Consider the following 18016-nt stretch of genomic DNA (forward strand, 5'->3'; position numbering starts at 1 on the left):
TGGGCTTCTTCTGTGTTCACAAATCAGTCCGTGCGTCATAACGTCACATGCAAGAATAAATCGTCCATCATCTTTTTTTGGACTGACTATTGGCGGTGGGAAAAATGATACAAATCGCCCAACCCTACTTCAGATGACAGGATTATCTGCCTTATATTAGTCTTATTTCCTGAAATTTAGACATCTCACCTTAGATTGGCTAACAGCAACACAGCTCTACCACTGAATCAGTTTCCTCTGAAACGTCGACGTTTTATCACCGCAAATAACTGAAACCTGAAGGAATTCTGCTGTGTGGTGCAGTTGCTAATGCTAATGGTTAGCTTCTACTAGCTCAGATGTTCCGTGCTTTTTCCTGGACTCTAAACCAACAACAGCCTTCCCCGCCATGAGCCAAGATGAGTGAGTACATGAACAATAAGTGACAGTGTGACGTAGATCTGTCAGGCTTTTCAAATCCTAGCGTTTCTCCATCAATTTTCTATCAGACGCAAATGCAGGAGACAGGTGTAGGAGACTATTTTCATGTTCAGCCTGCATGTGACCTCAGAGTGACTGAATATAATCATAAATAAGATAAAAATGCCACACCTTCAACTCATAATCTTTGTGCTTCCTTTGGGTTCTCACGAGGGATTTTCTTCCCATTGCACAGCCAAGAACCATGAATTGCCTACTGACATTACCTCAACACTCAAGGCCAAGTGTGTGTGAACCTTAGAGTGTGCAGAGAATAAAAGTCTAATTTTTAAACTTTTTATGAAAAGCACCGTCACAATTTCTCCTGAGGAGTCACTTCCAAAATAAAGATGTTAAAAAAGCTAAATTTTAAAATAGTCTTTTAATTGAATGGGCTTTGGTTTTCTTGTCAACAGAAACAGAAAAAGCAACAGTGGCTGCAGCTGCAGCAGCAACAGCTACAGCAGCAGCAGCAGCGGCAGCTGCATCATCAGCAACAGCAGCTGCAGCAACAGCTACAGCAGCAGCAGCAGCAGCAACAGCTACAGCAGCAGCAGCAGCAGCAACAGCAGCTGCAGCAGCAGCAACAGCAGCAGCAGCAACAGCGGCAGCGGCAGCTGCAGCATCATCAGCAGCAGCAGCAACAGCAGCAGCAGCTGCATCATCAGCAGCAGCAGCAGCAGCTGCAGCGGCAGCGACAGATGGAGCAGGAGTTGCAGAGGAAGGAGGAGTACGAGGGGCTCATAAAGGATTGGAAACGAAACGCGCACCATGACATAATTCGGCAGGAGCAGAAGAACATGCTGAAGAACATGTTGCCAGAGGAGCGTCTGGAGTGGCTACAGCAGGTTAACATCATTAATTATATTTAACTCTTCATGCAATATGATTCAGAAATAAAATCCCTCATTTGTCTTTAGAATCTTCTTGTTTCTGTGAGGGTCAAAATTCGTATTCTGTCTACAAGAGTCACTTGTCAGGACTTTTGAAATGATCTACAAACCCAGAACATAATCGTGCTGTTTAATCATTTCCATTTGATTATTTTATACTATTTTTAAACTCAAGCACATCTCGGACTTTGTCCAACTGTTTCGCATGCGTACATCAGGACAAATTCATGTGAAAATCAGGCATTATCTGAACCAACTGTTAGGCGAACATAAGGACACATAGCCGTGACCATACACCAGAGGTGTGGACTTGAGTCAAAGGACTTGGGCTCGAGTCAGACTCGTCATTATTTTAATGACTTCTGGCTTGACCTGATAAAATCCATAAAGACTTACGACTTGACTCGGACTTGAATGCTAATTACTTGCAACTTGAATCGACTTGCATCTGTTGACTTGATGACTTGAGCGTATTTGATATTTTAGCAGAAAAGTGACACAGCATGGAGAAAAATCAGAAATTATTCTTGGTTTTGGGTGTGATCTCGCACGGCTAAATGCAGCAGCACTTTGTTTATAATCAGTTTCAGTTGCACTTTCTGCTTGTTTGAGCAAATAAATGAAGCTTTAAGAAGCTTTATTTCTGGAATTTATTTATTATCATTGTCATTAAATTGAAGTTGGGCAGATGACTTGATAATGACTTGAAAATTCAAAGGTAAGGACTTGGACTTGACTTGGACTTCCACATCATTGACTTTCGACTCGACTTGGACTTGGTTGTCTTTGACTTGGACTTGACTGGAAAGACTTGTGACTTGTGACTAGCAAAGGAGTGACTTGGTCACACCTCTGCCATACATCATATGCAAGGAGTGAACAAACTAATTGTGGTTTGATAAAAATATTTTAAAATCCCGCAGAAAAAAGAAAGGAAGAATCTTTAAGCATTTTGAATGAACATGTGTGATTAAAATTAGTAAGGCAGATTTAAGGATACTGAAAATAATATTTGAATTTTGGTATTTCACCAATGAGTGTTTGTTTAATGGATAGAGCTTGAGCATTGTCACCCATAAAGCACTGAACTGAAGCCCTGTGGGTGGTTCCCACCACCACCACCATCTTAGCCATGCCATGCAATTCGTCACCCCAGGAAAATACAAAATCGGTTCTGATACCGGGGCTATGAGGGTGAGGGCAAATGAATGACACCCATCAAACTTTAAGCCAATGTAGCTACGAGCTAACTGAGCTAACAAAAGCTAACAGAGGTTGGTGGGTGCTTTTAGCCAGAAAACCCCAATTGAGTGACTTTGTTACTTTCTGCCTACCAGGCTGTAACACTTTTTAATGTGAGGCCACTAGCATTAGCATTGATGGCCTATCTGCTGCCTGTCAATTAAAAGGACACGCCCCTAATTATTGACAGTTTCAAGCTGTATGGTTTCATGTCAGTTCTATTTCTATATGCCACAGCAGCCGTGCAGCAGTCTACACACTGTGTAGGCTACGTCACGGCGTACCGTGATGGCTGATACAAATTCAGATGTAGTGCAGAAGATGAACTTGTAACACCAATGGCAGTTTTAGGCAGAACATTTAAATTTTGAACAAGAGGTAAAGGTTTTTCTGACTAACTGTATTTGGGGGTTACTTGCTGTTTAAAGTGACAGGGCTCTGAAACCGCTCACTCTGGAAGGTAATGAAACCGTCAATGCCTGGTGAGATCGCTTCATGTCAGGGATTATGCAAAGAACATAATGAACATGTTTTATATAGACCATAAAACTATTATTCCTCGTTTTAAAAAGTAACATGTGCCCTTGTATTCAAACATAGTCCTGCAATTATTTCCCCAAATTTATTCTTGAGTTTGAACATATTTATTTATATCTGTCTTGACTTTGTATTTCTAAAATGGTTGCTCTTGTCCTCTCAGGGAATGCAAACAGCTGTCTCACTTGTACTTTGATCTTACTGTTTTGTAAAGATATCCTGCAGCATCTCGTTGGTTTTAATTTCCCCCCATATTTTTCTCTCCTAGTGTTGTTACAAGTTTCGCTTTATCTGTGTTCGTGGTCTTATCGCTTCTCTTTCACAGCTGCATCACTCAATTTTCTTCTCCATTTCTCAGTCTGTCTGCATTTGTTTTTCCCAGATTCTTGCCTTTTCTCTTGAACTCTTTCTCTCTCCTTGTGCTGACATGCTGCTCAGGATTATATCCGTAGACAGCTGGAAGAGGAACAGAGGCAGTTAGAGATTCTTCAACAGCAGCTACTACAAGAACAGGCGTTATTGCTGGTAACCACATGCCCTTCGTTTATGCTGTATGGTCCCCATCCTCACTGCATGCACCTGAGGGAAGAATGAAAAACTGAAGAACTGGCTGTAAGAGTCAGGTTGTTTACTGTTAATTTGTGGAGGACTGAAAAACATGAAGCTGATGCTCTAAATTAATTTTAATCACCGATTGCATGTTTAATGGTAGGAAACTGGTCAGATTGTAGAAGATTCCACAAAAGGCACAAAGAAAATGGGACACTGTTGTCTTCCGCAGGTCCCCAGTCTTGTTCAGTGTAATGTCTGTGTTATATGATTAATGTAACTGCAGAAAGTAATATTTCATCATCCCTTCCATGGACTTAGATGAGCCATCTGAGGCAGCTGCAGACTGCAAAAACAAAAGAGCTAGACATCCTCCACAATAACTATAAATACTAGAACCTTGACCTTTACCATGCTGTCACTGTTTGTAACTTGATACGGTTGGATTTTGGGCTTCTATCCCTTCTATGCTCAGCCTAATTTTTCCCCTTTTCATAATCATAAACTAAAGTTTTATTTTTTGGTTCTCTTCTATATTTATTTTAATTACTTATAGATAGTTTGTGTTAATGAGCTCTATTTGCTAGTGTCCAATTAAACAGCCCGGACAACAAATCAGTCCAAACAATAAATTCAGCCTCAATTATTACAAGCGTTGGCTGGTTCGTTCTCCTGCACCGATTAATTGTACTGACCAAATTACCACTTGAGACGATTTACTGGCTCAGTAAAAACGCTAGCTTAAGCCTGGTTCACCCAGCAGGATAATCTTGCAAATTTTGACGAGCCCTGCTCCCTTCAATCCTTAGGTTGAGCCCAATTTTTGAAACAACTTAGAAAAAATCTTATCAGACAATCCTACTGTGTGTGGTGTGTTACAAGCACTCTGGTCTGCTCACAAGGATGTTGAGACAGCTTTTATCATAAATCTGGGCTTTCAAACATGTTGGATTGTCTTGGTTTGACTTTATGGGCACAAATGAACTTGCTGCCTGTTGAATGTGACATGTAGCCACTCCGAAAGTGAGGTGACAGAAGCATGCAGCACACTCCTCCAACGCCATGATTATTTATTTTTAAATCTTGTTTTATCTCTGTCTGAGTGGGAAATGTCAGAATCAGAATCAACTTTATTGTCACTGAACCATGCAGCATCTTGGTACAACAAACTCTGACTTCACAGCACAACCCAGTCAAGAAGATAGACATGAACACAAAGACAGAAAAAGTTCAGGCAGGCTATGAGAGCAGCCGCTTCAGGGCACTCCTTTGCTGATGGGAAAAGATAAGAGAAATGATTTTATAGAGAGATGAATCAAACCTAGGGCCCAAAATGCCTCTGATGATAAATAAGCCAGTCAATTGTTGACACTTTTATGAGATTTTGTGACAGACCATGCCTGTGCATATCTAGCCACAACTAGTCATGCAAATGAAGTTGCAGCGCCATTTTGGTCTTCAATGCAACAAGAATGTGCTTCTTTATTTAAAATAAAGTTAGCATTGCATGTTGGAAAATCATTGCTCAAATTTTCAAAACTCAGCATCAGCAAATGAAAGACTTTTGAGAACATCTGCCTGCAACATCTGGGTCATGCATTGTTTTGGCAACCCAAACAACTGACTAGACTGGTAGAGTTTAGTGGTTGCATAACAAAAACTAGAATTAGTATTTAAATCAAATCGAGTCATCTTTTAAAGCCATTTTACTTTATGTTCAAGACATAGAGGAGAGGCAATGATGTTTCTCTCTACTTTTCATTGTGCAGATAAAGTCTATACATGTTCAAAGAAAAACATACATCTAAGTTAAAAAAAATCAATAGAATAAACATAAGAACATGTAAAGTGAAAATATGTCCCATACCCATTGAACTGCATATGTTCACTCGTTATTTCTCTCATTCTATTCTTTCATCACTCTGTCCTTTAACACCAGCCAACAGTATCTATCTTTATTAACTGTCTTTATTTTCCCCGTTCCTTTTCCAGCAATACAAGAAAAAACAAATTGAAGAGCAACGCCAGGCTGATCGTTTAAAGAGGCAGATCAACCAGGAGCAAGCCTTCCTAGCATCATTAAATCAGCAGAGCAGGCAAATGGAGAAACCAAGTTTGACTGTCAATGAAGCCTCTAAAGTTCCTAACTGGGTAAGTTAAGGACAGGATTTTCAATGCAACATATTCTGTCCCACACGTTCGGACTGAAAATTTGTTGGTTGGGGGCCCAGGCGAGGGGGAGGTTCCAACTAGCCAGAGGGTTAAGGGTTATGATTGGGGGCGCGTGGAAGGTTAGAAACAGCAAGGGGGTTAAGGTTTGGATGCAGTGAAATTGCAAACGGCAGACATAACATCACATCACTCTGATGCCACATTGGGATTTGCAGTCGGAAAACCCCCTTTTTGTACAACGGTGACGAAAAAGGCCACTTTTTGTCTGACGCAGAAAATGACTGACCAAGCATTTGTTTCCAACACGTTGGGAGTGAGAATGTGTTGTCCAAAGTCATGAAATCTCAGTGTTTCACGTCAAAAGTTGTTTGTTTTTGAGAATTGTTTAGTGAACATGTACGTGTCAAAATAATCACACATGACAGGTTTAACTGGTGAAGTTTTTCCGTGATTTAGAATTTTCCCAACAGGTTTGGTTATTTTTACCAGTCTAAAGCTGAAGGAGGCATTGGCAAGAGTTTTCAATTTGAGACTAATAAATGTTGTCTCCTTGGTAATAACTCAATGTTTTAGTTGTACTATGACTTACCATCCTTTCAATCTGATTCCTAGGTCAGTGGACGCATGTACCCCTCTGATATTCATAAGGTCCCCTCTCCTGAAAGAACCATACTTGTGAGACCTGAGCAGTCACCCTCTTCAAAGGTCCCAGAAAAGTGTGTTTCTGGAAAATTCCCAAATCAGCAAATCAAAGACTGTGATAAGCCAAGACAGAGAGGTCGAAGCCCTACACGTAATCAGAAGGGAGCATTTTCGATCCCTCAAGTGAATGTGATTTCTTCAGCTAAAGATCCACACAAAATTCCCAGATCTCATTCTTCTGACCCAAGACAGATACAGATCCAGGCTCCCAATCCACCAGTCTTACGGGTTTGTCACCAGCCTACCTTTGCATCATCCTCACCCTGTATTATAACAGAATCTAACAACCAAAGTCGGATGAGATCTGCTTTCAGCCAAGAGAACATCAGGTGGCGCTCCGAGTCCGAGGGTAGTGACCAAAATGACCCCCTTTCGTTGTCCTTTTCTGGATTTGGTTCTAGATTATCCCCAGTACACAACCAGCCACAATCTTCTATCTTTAATGATGGTTTCCAGCTCTTGGACCCCTTCTTCCCACCCTCAGCAGCCTTGTCTAATCGGAGGCGTTCGTACTCACCCCCTTCTGTTGGGGAAAGTTTACTTGATTCCGCTAACTACAATGAGCAAAGCAACTGCCTCTCACCTTCTGATTCATATTTTCTAAATGTCCCTGGCTATTCTCTAAATGAACGAAGATCCTCTTTACCCCCTCCCACCACTAATCGTCTCTTGGTTCCCGGAGCTGTTGGGAGTTCTGAACCATTCACAAGTGACATATCTCGTAGCCGCTCCATGGAGAAGTTGCTAAGTTCCCCCCCACTTCCTTGGATCGATCATTCTAACAAATCTAAACATAAGTTCCACTTCCAGCTCCCCAAGATGACAAAGTCATGGTCCAGTAGCAACCTATCCTCTCCTGATGAAGAATCCGGGAAAAAAAGTCCTTTGGATAAAGTCTTGACTTACCTCAAGCCTTAACGTTCCCCACAAGCCCCACCCTTTGGATCCCAGAACAACATCTTGGAGTCTAAAGGAACAGAGTCTTAGATGATGCTCTGAGAAAATGTACATAAGAAATATTAACCCTTCCATCTTTGGGATCGAAGAAACCCATTCAATTGGCAGTAATTCTCTTTTACTGGTTGATAGGCTAAACTATTTTTTCATTCAAAATTCAAATTCCCTCTCCTCAATGTTTAGAACTTTTAATTACACATAATCCTCACAAACTATACATTTAGTGTAAATAATAGAGTGTATTTTAGGGATGTCCCGATCCAATCGCATGATCAGAAATCGGCCCGATCACGTGGTTTCAGACTGATGGGGACTCGGGCTTTACTTCCCGATCCAAGCCCCGATCCGGACTGGATACTGGGTTCAAATTACAGGAGAGCAACTTGGTTCTTAAAGGTTGTCAGGCTCCCCTGATGCCCTTAACTTGCACACCCAGAAGGAGCACAAAAGAAATCCAGTTTCTTCCTATATTATATTATTTACATGGACTCAGCATAGTTCTTTTGAGCAGAGCAGCAGGCAGACCGCTGATTATTCATGAACTCCAGCTGTGTTCTGCACACGGCCACAGTAACATTTTCTAAGTTTCTAAGTGGCGTCACCAAAAATATACAATTAACACACAGTTATTGGTGCCTGTTCATTTTCTCTCTGGTAAGTTCTGTCTATTTGAGCATGACGTGTGGACGCGCTCGCGCTGCCCCCGGTGCAGCGCTCATTACTGGCGCAGCCGGACAGCGCACACTCCGATTTTATTGCGGTCAATAGATCAATTTGATCTGCTAGTTAAAAAGTTACTTGTGAGGTGAAAAAGAAGGAAGCGGGCAGGAGTTTTTCTGGAGGACTGGGAGATGCAGCAAGATCAGAGACAGACAGGACAGGAAGACAGGAAAATAAAAACTAAGAAAACAAAACAATTCTTAAAAAATAAAATGTAGGTAGACTGATCCCATACATGTTTGTACCTGTATAAAGCAATAATTTATCAGAATGTAGTATTTATATAGTTGGTACAATTCAGATTATCTTCAAAACTCCGTCCCATGCCCAGGGACGTATCTAAGCTTTTTGGGGGCCGAGGCAAAATAGACCCCTGCCAAGTAATTTAAGTTGAAGTGCTATCTGTCTTTATATCTAATACCTAATATCCATACCTCTAATTTCCCTCTGGGATTAATAAAGTATTGATTGATTGATTGATTGAGATTAGACTTTTTATATTTGCAATACAGTCCAAAAGTGAAAAACTTTTGTTATTTATTACTTGATTGTTCAAGCTACCTCACATAAGTGATCTGTTGTTAAAAATTAAAATAAAAAGGTAATAAAATAAAAAATAAGGAACATTCTGGAATTGTTTCTTCCTTTTCTTTCTTTTTTTATGTATCGAAAGTATCGGATCGGGACTCGGTATCGGCAGATTCTCAAAATCAAATGACTCCACTCGAGGGCAAAAAACCTGATCGGGACATCCCTAGTATTTATCCTTACTAGTAGTGTATACTTTATTTTATTATTACTTGTGTCTATTTGTATTTTTGTTGGGCTGAGATCCAAATGCATGGTGCTGATTTGTTTTAAGTGTAGCCTTATACGAGCTCAGTTTGTAAATAGCTTTTGATTAAAAACAAGTCAAACCTATAGTAACTTTCCCACCCTGCAAGTCCACTTTCATATTTATCACCCAATGTCCCATAATGCACCTTGGCCGGCCTATTCCAACTCACAAGGGCTTTGATGTCATCAGAAAATCCACCCAGCCCAGCATTTTTTAGGTCAGTCAAGCATTTGTCTAACTCCATGTTGGTGTGGGCTGAATGGTGGTGGACTTCATCCGTCAGAAGATGCCTCCGTCTGGTCTTCCTCTTGGTTTATCTGGTTTTATTGGGTAGATGGAATACTGACAGATAACTAACTCTCCAGTTTTTCCTTCATAGAAGAAAAAAGTTTTTGGGTAAACTAACAACCAACCTGAACATGTAAAATAAAAAATCTACCAGCACTAACCCCAATTTTTCTCATACTAGCAGCAGTTTCTTTCTTCTAGATCTGTTCATTCTAACTGTAATGCTCTACTTTTGCAGATCCTCAACTAAGATCACAAACAGTTCTATAATACCGTGTTTGTCAAATCCATCAGTACGATAGTGGCCTTTTGTGTGAACAACTGTTTGGAGATTTTTCCCATAGGTACTAAAAACATTCTGAGTTTACTTCCTTGTAGTTCATGTTCTAAAACCGGCTTGGAGAGTTTAACAGTTTTTATTGGCCTAGGTCATAAACTTGATCTCTTTCCTCCAAACTCACATAGTCACAGACATGTTCCATTTAGGAGAAAATTCACTACACAGGCATATTTACCTGTAATTTTAAAACCATGCTCTACTGAGCCATGACTCGGCCTTAAAAATAATGCTGAGTCGACTTGTTTACAGCGTTGGAGGGAGATTTCAGCAGATGGGAGCTTTCCTTGAAGCCCTCTCTTGCTGCACAGCAGATAATCTGATAATCAGATTACGCTATCAAGAAGAGTTTTCTGTGTTTTTCATCCAAATTGTTGTGCATCTGTGCATTTTCTCACATCTTTGTGGGAAAATGGACTTTAAGTCCTTATGTGCACAGTTTTAAATTCCAATTCCATTTTTTTTTCTGGTTTGAGTTTGAGGCCTGCCAAAAGAGATTAGGGATTAACTTTGACCTTTTTCCTAGAGCCACAGGACAATTTTACTTCTCATCTGCATGTGGGACACAATTAGAGGACAAAAGTAAAGATTTAGCTAATAGAGGTGGCACAACCCAACGGATGTGACAGAATCTCCATCATGTTGATAGTTTGGGTTTTATGTAATGTCGAAGAGTTTCTGCAAAAATTTGAATGAGCTTCAACCATCGACATTAATATTAGGCTTCAACCCACGAGGTATTTACAAGTTACAACAAGGCTTCAACTGACAGGCCTGTAGCTCAGAGGCATTTCGTTAAAAATAAGCTCATCCAGCTGACACCCTTCCTACTCATTTCACCGCAGAACTGAATGACCGTAAGGCTGTCTTGTGGCTCATGGTGCATGGGTGTAGTGACTGAGTGTCATGTCGTGAGCTGTGAGTGACAGCTGGTGTGTGGCTTGTTTCAGGTGGAAGACCGATCTAAGATGAACAGACAGAGCTCCCCAGCACTGCAGCACAGAGTGTCCCACCGTATCTCCGACCCCTCCCTCCCTCCCTGTTCCGACTCCTTTAGCAGTGGAGCCATGCAGCCTGCCTGCACCCCTCCCATCCACCGCTCCATCGAACCACAGGTGTGTGTGAACGGGTGTGCTTGAGCAAAAGGAAGCATTTGATTTTTTTTTTGTGTCCATTCTGTTCCGATGTTTCCATTTAAATTATAATACACCTTGCTGCTCTTTGTTTTCTTTGCAAGTCCAAGTTTCCACATAATTCAAGGATCTAATTAAGGACATTTTTGTCTTCTTCCTTTGTTTCTTGTTTTTAATCTTTCCTGGTCTTAATATTACTGCCTTTTTCCATGTAAATGTATTTCTTCCATATTTATTCATTCATTTTCAACTCACATCTGTCATTTCCTTCTTTCTTTCAATCACCTCTTACTCAAATTGTACACCACCATTTTACCCATGACACCTTCTTTCACTCATTTCCTTCCACTTCTTCTCTCCCCTCCCCTCCCCAGTTGGGCCATCTCATTCCGATGAAGACCCACTCCAATTCCTTGTCAGGCTCACAGTCTGTGCAGGACCAGAAGGGCTCAGTTCTAAATGAGGGTGTCAGTGCGTCCTCGTCAAAGCGTGAGGTGCCTCGTCAAAACTCAGACCCCACCCTGGAAACCCCGGGACCCCCGCAGTGCATCACGGACAGGGAGGAGTGGGATCAAAACCGAACTGCTTGGCTTAGAGAAGATGATATACCACCCAAGGTTGGTACCTGATGATTAAACATCAATAATCTTTTTGCTTTTACTCTGTTTAATTGTAGTGATTCAGATCTACAGTTCAGGGCTTTGGGTTTTACCACATAGACTCTAGGTGTAGCATTAAAAAAAAGGGGGATTTAAGCTATTATAAGTATAATGCTTGGCCATTTCAAAATGTGTTTCTGTGTAAAAAAAATAAATAAAAATCTAAATATGGACACTAATAGCAGTAACACGTCCTGTTGGAATTTCCTAATATTTGTTCATTGATGGCTCTGCAAAGGTTTGCAAAACATTTAAATGAGCTGCCATGAATTCTTTGGTAGATTAAGCTATTTGAAGATTATATTAATGCACTTTGGAGAAGGGTCCATTCGGACGAGTCCCACATACAAAATAGAAAGCTTCAATGTCCAAAATTTCCCAACTGTTATTTCAGCAGATGTCTCAAAAAGCCTACATTTTGCTGATGATACAGGAGAAACCCAAAACATTTAAATGGGGTGCATAATGTAATTTATTTCAGTAATTCAACTAAAAAGGTAAAACTAATATATGCAAAGCCAGATATTTCTAGCCTTTATTTATTATAACTGTGATGGTTATGGCTTATAGCTTATAAAAATTTCAAATTCAAAATGTCAGACGATTAGAATATTGTGACGAGGGCCGTTTCTCAATAGGTTTATCAGTACTTGTGTACTCATGTCCTCGTGAAACGTCATCAACGATGGCCCAAGGACTGTTCCAATCCTAAGTATGCATCATGGCAAATTTTCTCAAAATCCCCGGATGTGTTCTTGCTCCACCCATTGTATCGAGGATGTATCAATGCATCCTTTTGCAGACTTGGGACAGCAGTTTCCCATAATGCATTGCGTCGCAAGTCATTATACTTCAAAACGCCAGAGGAGAAATCTAATAACTGTAGTTTTTATTTTTAATCAGAAATACTAATAAAGAAATGTTCAGTTGTCTGTTATTGTAAATAATTTAGTGTTACCTGTAAAATTTGCTGTGACCATTTGAGTTTTATTTTTCACGACCCCCTAAAAATGCTAATGAGCTAACCCACTTTCAAAATAAAAGCAGAGTAGCTCCATTTCGAAGAAAACTTTTTTTATTCATTTAACAGTGGGAAATGCTGGATTTGATCAATTTTGATCAAAGTGGACAATATATATTTAACTAATAATGTGCCTTCATTGTTATTTTGTTAATTAAAGAGACAATGCGTAGTTTTTACCATTAATTTCTGGAAATATCCATCAAAATGTTGTTGAAAATGAATGAAATGATGCCCAGTTGTTGAAAAATATTGGCAGCTTCATAACATATAACCATAAAAATCAGGTCTAAAATACATGGGAATGGGTCTAATAATAAGCAATGCCATATTAGACGCCATGTTTCCTTCTACGGGAGCCCTTGAGAACAAAATGCATTTGCTGATTTGTTGCGAACAGTTACAGATTTTGGGATTCTTAAGTGTTGTTTTACACATTTACCTCTTCACTTGTTGCCAGTGATGAAAGGGAGTATGATGTGCTAGTTATTTTGCTAAAGTTTGCACTCCCCAGGGCTTTTTGACCCTAATGGGCATCCGTTGGTAAGGTCTTACTCCAACACAAAAATACTGCTTGCTTGCAACAATTTAGGTATCTACTGCCCCCTATCGCCAAGGAAAATACACACTGTCACTTTAAGGGACAAACTAGACTTTTATTTTTATATCAGGTCGTTTAACCGTAGATAGAAACAAGCAGCACCTGTTGCCATGACGCAACAGAGCATGGGTTCTGTTCCAAATGCCGTCCTCGTCCTTCCGTACACGGTAGAACAGACTTTCTGGTTTCCTTGCCAAGAACATACTTGTCTAGTACACAAGAATATACGAGCATCCTTGAGAGATAGATAGATAGATAGATAGATAGATAGATAGATAGATAGATAGATAGATAGATAGATAGATAGAACTTATAAGACACCATGCCATCAACATTTATAAATGATAAAAATAAATAATACATCATACAATTACTTATTTGAATAGGCGGGTCTGAGAAACGGCCAAGGTTCAATAATCTAGGCTCAAAGTGTCACATTCTAATCAGCTAATGAATCCAGAACACCTGAAAAGGGTTCTGAGCCTTTAGATGGTCTCAGTCTGAGCTGGACTTTTGCACCATTCAAATTTTTCCAGTTTCACCAGTATTTACACTTGTAAAAAAAACATGAAACTGTATTTTTTTTCTAAAGGTTTACAAAATAAACAACATCAACACACGTTGGCTGTGTTCAGATTAGCACTTTATTAGTCCTATAGGGTTTTACAGTCGCCAGGCCAAAGTGTGGTGTCAGTTCTTGGATCATTTAGTTCTGTGCAACACAGAAAAGGTCAATAAATGCTTCTTGTATTAAAAAATAATAAACGCTATTATTGACAAAGTGACAATAACTGCTGCTGGTCATAAACTCAATTTCTCTAAACAAAGGCTGCTCAATAAATTAGACAGGTATTTCTAACTTCTTTAATATACGTATAGAAACTCACTTCAGAATGACCAGAATGTCTGATAGCCTGTTTTTTAAATGGAAGAAAGAAAGTTGCACCAGCTGATTGGATCACTTTGACTCTTAGATTCCCCAGAGGACCACTTCCATCTCTCCAGCACTTGTCCGGAAGAACTCCCCCAGTGGAGGTGTGGTTCTTGGTGCTCGCACAGGTTCTCAACTCACACGTACCAGGTAAAATCCACTTTAGCTTTGTGAGTGAAGAAAGTTGATTTAAAACACCACCAAACTTCCGTAAATCTGTTTTTAAAACATGCTCCCATTCTGTTTCAGTAATCCAGACCTGAGGCGCTCAGAGCTTTCTCTCGATGCCTTACTGCAGAGATCTTCCTCTAACTCGTCATCTTCCTCTTCTCCTTCATCTCAGGGAGGCTCAACTGAAAGGAAAGGTATATAAATGGCATCTAAACTGGCGTCTGAGGCTTTCAGTAGGATTTTATCTGCCCTGATCAGCTGGTCTGCTGTGGCCTGTTGCACTCGGTCTCCAGAGCAGTGATGAGGAAGCGAGACACAGATGTGTCAACAAAAGGCCAGGCGGGTAACTGGAATATGCTCGGATGTTTATCTGACACACAGATGGTTTCATGAGAAGCTGAAGTAGAGATTCATTTTTCCATAGATATTCATTGGATTTTGGGTTTTGCAATCGATTCCAAGTGTGGTTAAAACAAAGGACGGTTGTTCTAGAACCATAAAAGTCAGATTATTTACGCTAAATTCTGTAAATTATGTCTTTTTAGGCCAAATAAAGCAGGATGAATCCCCTCCAGGAGCCTTCAAGGAGGCTAAAACCAAACAGGAGGATGGTCAAGAATCAGCCAGACCCAGCAGACCTGCAGTGAGTGTAAACCCAGATGCATGTCATCGCACAGAGCTCCTCCTCTCTCAAAGTCTTTCTTCTCTCCTTTTTTTCTACTATTCACTTGATATCTCTTTCTTCCCCTGCCGTTCTATTACCTTCTTCTCCTCAGAGCTATAAGAAAGCCATAGATGAGGTTAGTGACTATCTGGTTCCCTTTCTCCCACATCCTGGTTTTCCTTTGCTTTGATCTTCAGGATCCCTCTTCTTCGTTTGGGATGGTGGAATTAAAAAAAACACAACAACCTCACTTTTAATTTGACAGGGTTAAAACTCAGTAATTGTTCATGTGTGTTTTCACAAACATACGTGAGAGACTTGATGAGTGTATGTGCATGCATGTTTGTGTGCAGAGGGGATGTCAGAATGCTTAGTTTCCAAACATCTGAACAATTTCTGAATCTCTTTTTTTCCCCTGTGTGTTTGTTGTCATGGTTACTGGTCAGGAGGAGCTGGTAAGCCCCACATATGTGTGACAGTCCTCATCGTTCCCTGTTTGCATGATTTGGTCCAATTTGGGGAAAAATGTCCTTAGGGCCTGCTGGCATGTGGATGATGGTTGGAGGCAGAGATGCTGCCTTGAATTCTCACGTGTCTTCATAAAGTTAGTTTTTGATCACGAGTGAATAAAAGTGCTGATTGGGATGGCTCTTTGAATAGAAAATCAAAGTTTGTTTAAAAAATTTCAGTTGAAAGGTCAATTGCACTGAAAACCCATTTTTTTATTGTCATTTGTGATTATAATCAGTCACTCTGAGTTTAACATGCAGGTTGAACATGAAAATAGTCTCCTACACCTATCTCCTGCTTTATCTTCTGATAGAAAATAGATGTTGAAACTCTAGGATTGGAAAAGCCTGACAGATCACACTGCCACTTAACCCTTTAAGCGCCAAAGTCGCAGAATTGTGACAAGCAGCAGTGTTGGATTTAATAAGCCACAGCAGCAGACATGAGCCCTCATGCAGTTAATACATTACACAGCGGGGTGGCAGACACCTGTGGGTGTGTTACTATTCAAATTTATGGAGTTTTTAGAACTTGAACCCCGCCCACCAGTCGCAGAGCCGCGGGGCTTGTCAGAGCAGTTAGATGAGTGAGAGCAAGCTAGTGGTAAAGGAAAAAAACACAATGCTGAGAGGAATGTTCAGTGCTGACGAAGCTCCTGTGTAGTACTGGCAGATTCGGATTTGGAGGAGGAATATTTCCTTTCCGAGGATGATCTGCGGTCTTCTAGCGAGACGGAAAGCGTGGCTTCAGCGCGCAGCAACAGGGAGTCTGACAATGAGGTTACACAAGCAGCCCATCCAGCCCTTACCTTGTCCGATGTTCCGCGTCACCGTGTCCGTACCGGGTCTGATCCTTCGCTCCACCGTGCCGGGGGGGGGGGGGGGGGGGGGGGGATGTGGTGGACGCGATCGGGCCGGTGAAAACTCCGCTGGTGATCGATTCAGCCCCGAGGGAGTAAACTGCGGGAAATGCAGCAGGAGGTGGAGGAACCACCGGAAAAAAAATCACTGCTAGCAGGGGGGTGGCCCAACACAGCCTCAGTGACAATAATAATGATGATGGTTGGGCTAGTTAAGGAGATGAGGAACAGTATTCCAAGTGGATCAGACATTTTGATGAGCCAGTTGGATACTGTGGAGACAGGGATCTGTCAAATTCAGAACACATTGATTTTCTGTCAGCTTTTTTGGATGAGGAATTCTGGACCCTCATCACAACTGAAACTAACCGATATGCTCACCAGTATTTAGAGAACTGAAATCTAGCTCCAGATATAATGACTGGTACGATGTAACTGTCCCAGAAATGAAAGCGCTCATTGCCATTCAATTCTGCATGGGGCTTGTGGAAAAGCCTGAGATTGAGGGTTGTATGTATATATATATATATATATATATATATATATATATATATATATATATATATATATATATATATATATATATATATATATATAACAATTATAAACAAAATAAACCAACGAAGGGATGAGTGAAATGTGTTCATGACACTGAAGCACCAAAAACAGTGTTCCTGATTGATACACAGTAAACATAACAAAATACCAATAAAGTAATAAATATTATATATATATATATATATATATATATATATATATATATATATACATACATAGTTATATATGTCTACGTAGGAATATGTATATATGTATCATAAACAATAACAACACTAAGAAAATAAGACAAAAACATAAAAAAAAATCTGCAAATGTGATGCAATCCAATATGGCTGCCACCGGATGACGTCATAATATGCAAATTATGTGAGTGAATTTGTTCCTATCACAAAATTTGGCTCATACTGAAGACTTTTCTAGTTTACAATATTCCTTTATCTCTAACCGGATTTAAGCTACAAGCTCGTTAAATAGTGACATAAAAAAATCACCTTTTACTGAAAAAACTACGGCAGCTAAAGGGTTAACATTCATGGACTCATTCGTCGTGATCCATGACAGGTTATTGTTATTGGCCATGTTATTGGCCGTGTTCGAGTTGAGCTGCGCCTCACCTGGAAAACAGACGAGAGCAGACGGAAGCAGCAGGGGGAGTGGCTGAAAGCCGGCGTTTAAGTCGGACACAATTTCCTGCATGTGTACCTCACGGGTGACGATGGATGAAGATATCGCGTTAGCGTTCACACTTGTTTAATTTTCAATTTATAATTCTGGTGCGTGTTAGCAGCTGAAACACACCATCACGTGCTTGTGGATATCATATATTGTATATGGAGACATGACTGTAATAATAAGTAAAGGTTATCAGCTGTAGGTTTAGTGTGTTCATAGGAAACATGACAACAGAACACAAAACACATTTCTCTTTATGGTCTACATTGTTGTCATCAACATAACATGATTTACAGAATACATGTGACCAACTAACATTTCATGTTCTACCACCGGATGTTTGGATCAAAATATGAACCAATCAGATCTTAGATCAGGTGAGAGCCAGGCGTTTCGCGTCATCCCCTAGGTTTTGCAGCCGAGGGAGAGCAACTGCAGCGCCTTGCTCCAAAATCTGCGGCTGCCTTGATCTCACGAGGTTATCGTTGCCTACGTATGCATGACAGAGCCTCAAAGAGGCGCAACAGTGCTTTTGTCCACCAG

General features: G+C 40.5%; 1 protein-coding gene across 5 annotated transcripts in view; it reads left to right on the forward strand.

Annotated features, from left to right (window-relative positions):
* Window positions 1–18016, forward strand: part of tnika (TRAF2 and NCK interacting kinase a) — a 90434-nt gene that overhangs the window by 60183 nt on the left and 12235 nt on the right. For 2 of the 5 annotated variants that reach the window (XM_054741736.2, XM_070547076.1), the window contains 10 exons: window positions 876–1307; window positions 3570–3656; window positions 5673–5831; window positions 6465–6782; window positions 10645–10809; window positions 11202–11444; window positions 14083–14189; window positions 14289–14404; window positions 14756–14853; window positions 14987–15010. In XM_054741736.2, the coding sequence (XP_054597711.2) occupies window positions 876–1307; window positions 3570–3656; window positions 5673–5831; window positions 6465–6782; window positions 10645–10809; window positions 11202–11444; window positions 14083–14189; window positions 14289–14404; window positions 14756–14853; window positions 14987–15010 (1749 nt within the window). The remainder of the gene's footprint in view (window positions 1–875; window positions 1308–3569; window positions 3657–5672; window positions 5832–6464; window positions 6783–10644; window positions 10810–11201; window positions 11445–14082; window positions 14190–14288; window positions 14405–14755; window positions 14854–14986; window positions 15011–18016) is intronic. The other 3 variants (XM_054741737.2, XM_054741739.2, XM_054741738.2) reach the window with 3 other exon arrangements.

The sequence above is a fragment of the Nothobranchius furzeri genome, chromosome 18, assembly GCF_043380555.1.
Source record: "Nothobranchius furzeri strain GRZ-AD chromosome 18, NfurGRZ-RIMD1, whole genome shotgun sequence".
NCBI lineage: Eukaryota > Metazoa > Chordata > Actinopteri > Cyprinodontiformes > Nothobranchiidae > Nothobranchius > Nothobranchius furzeri.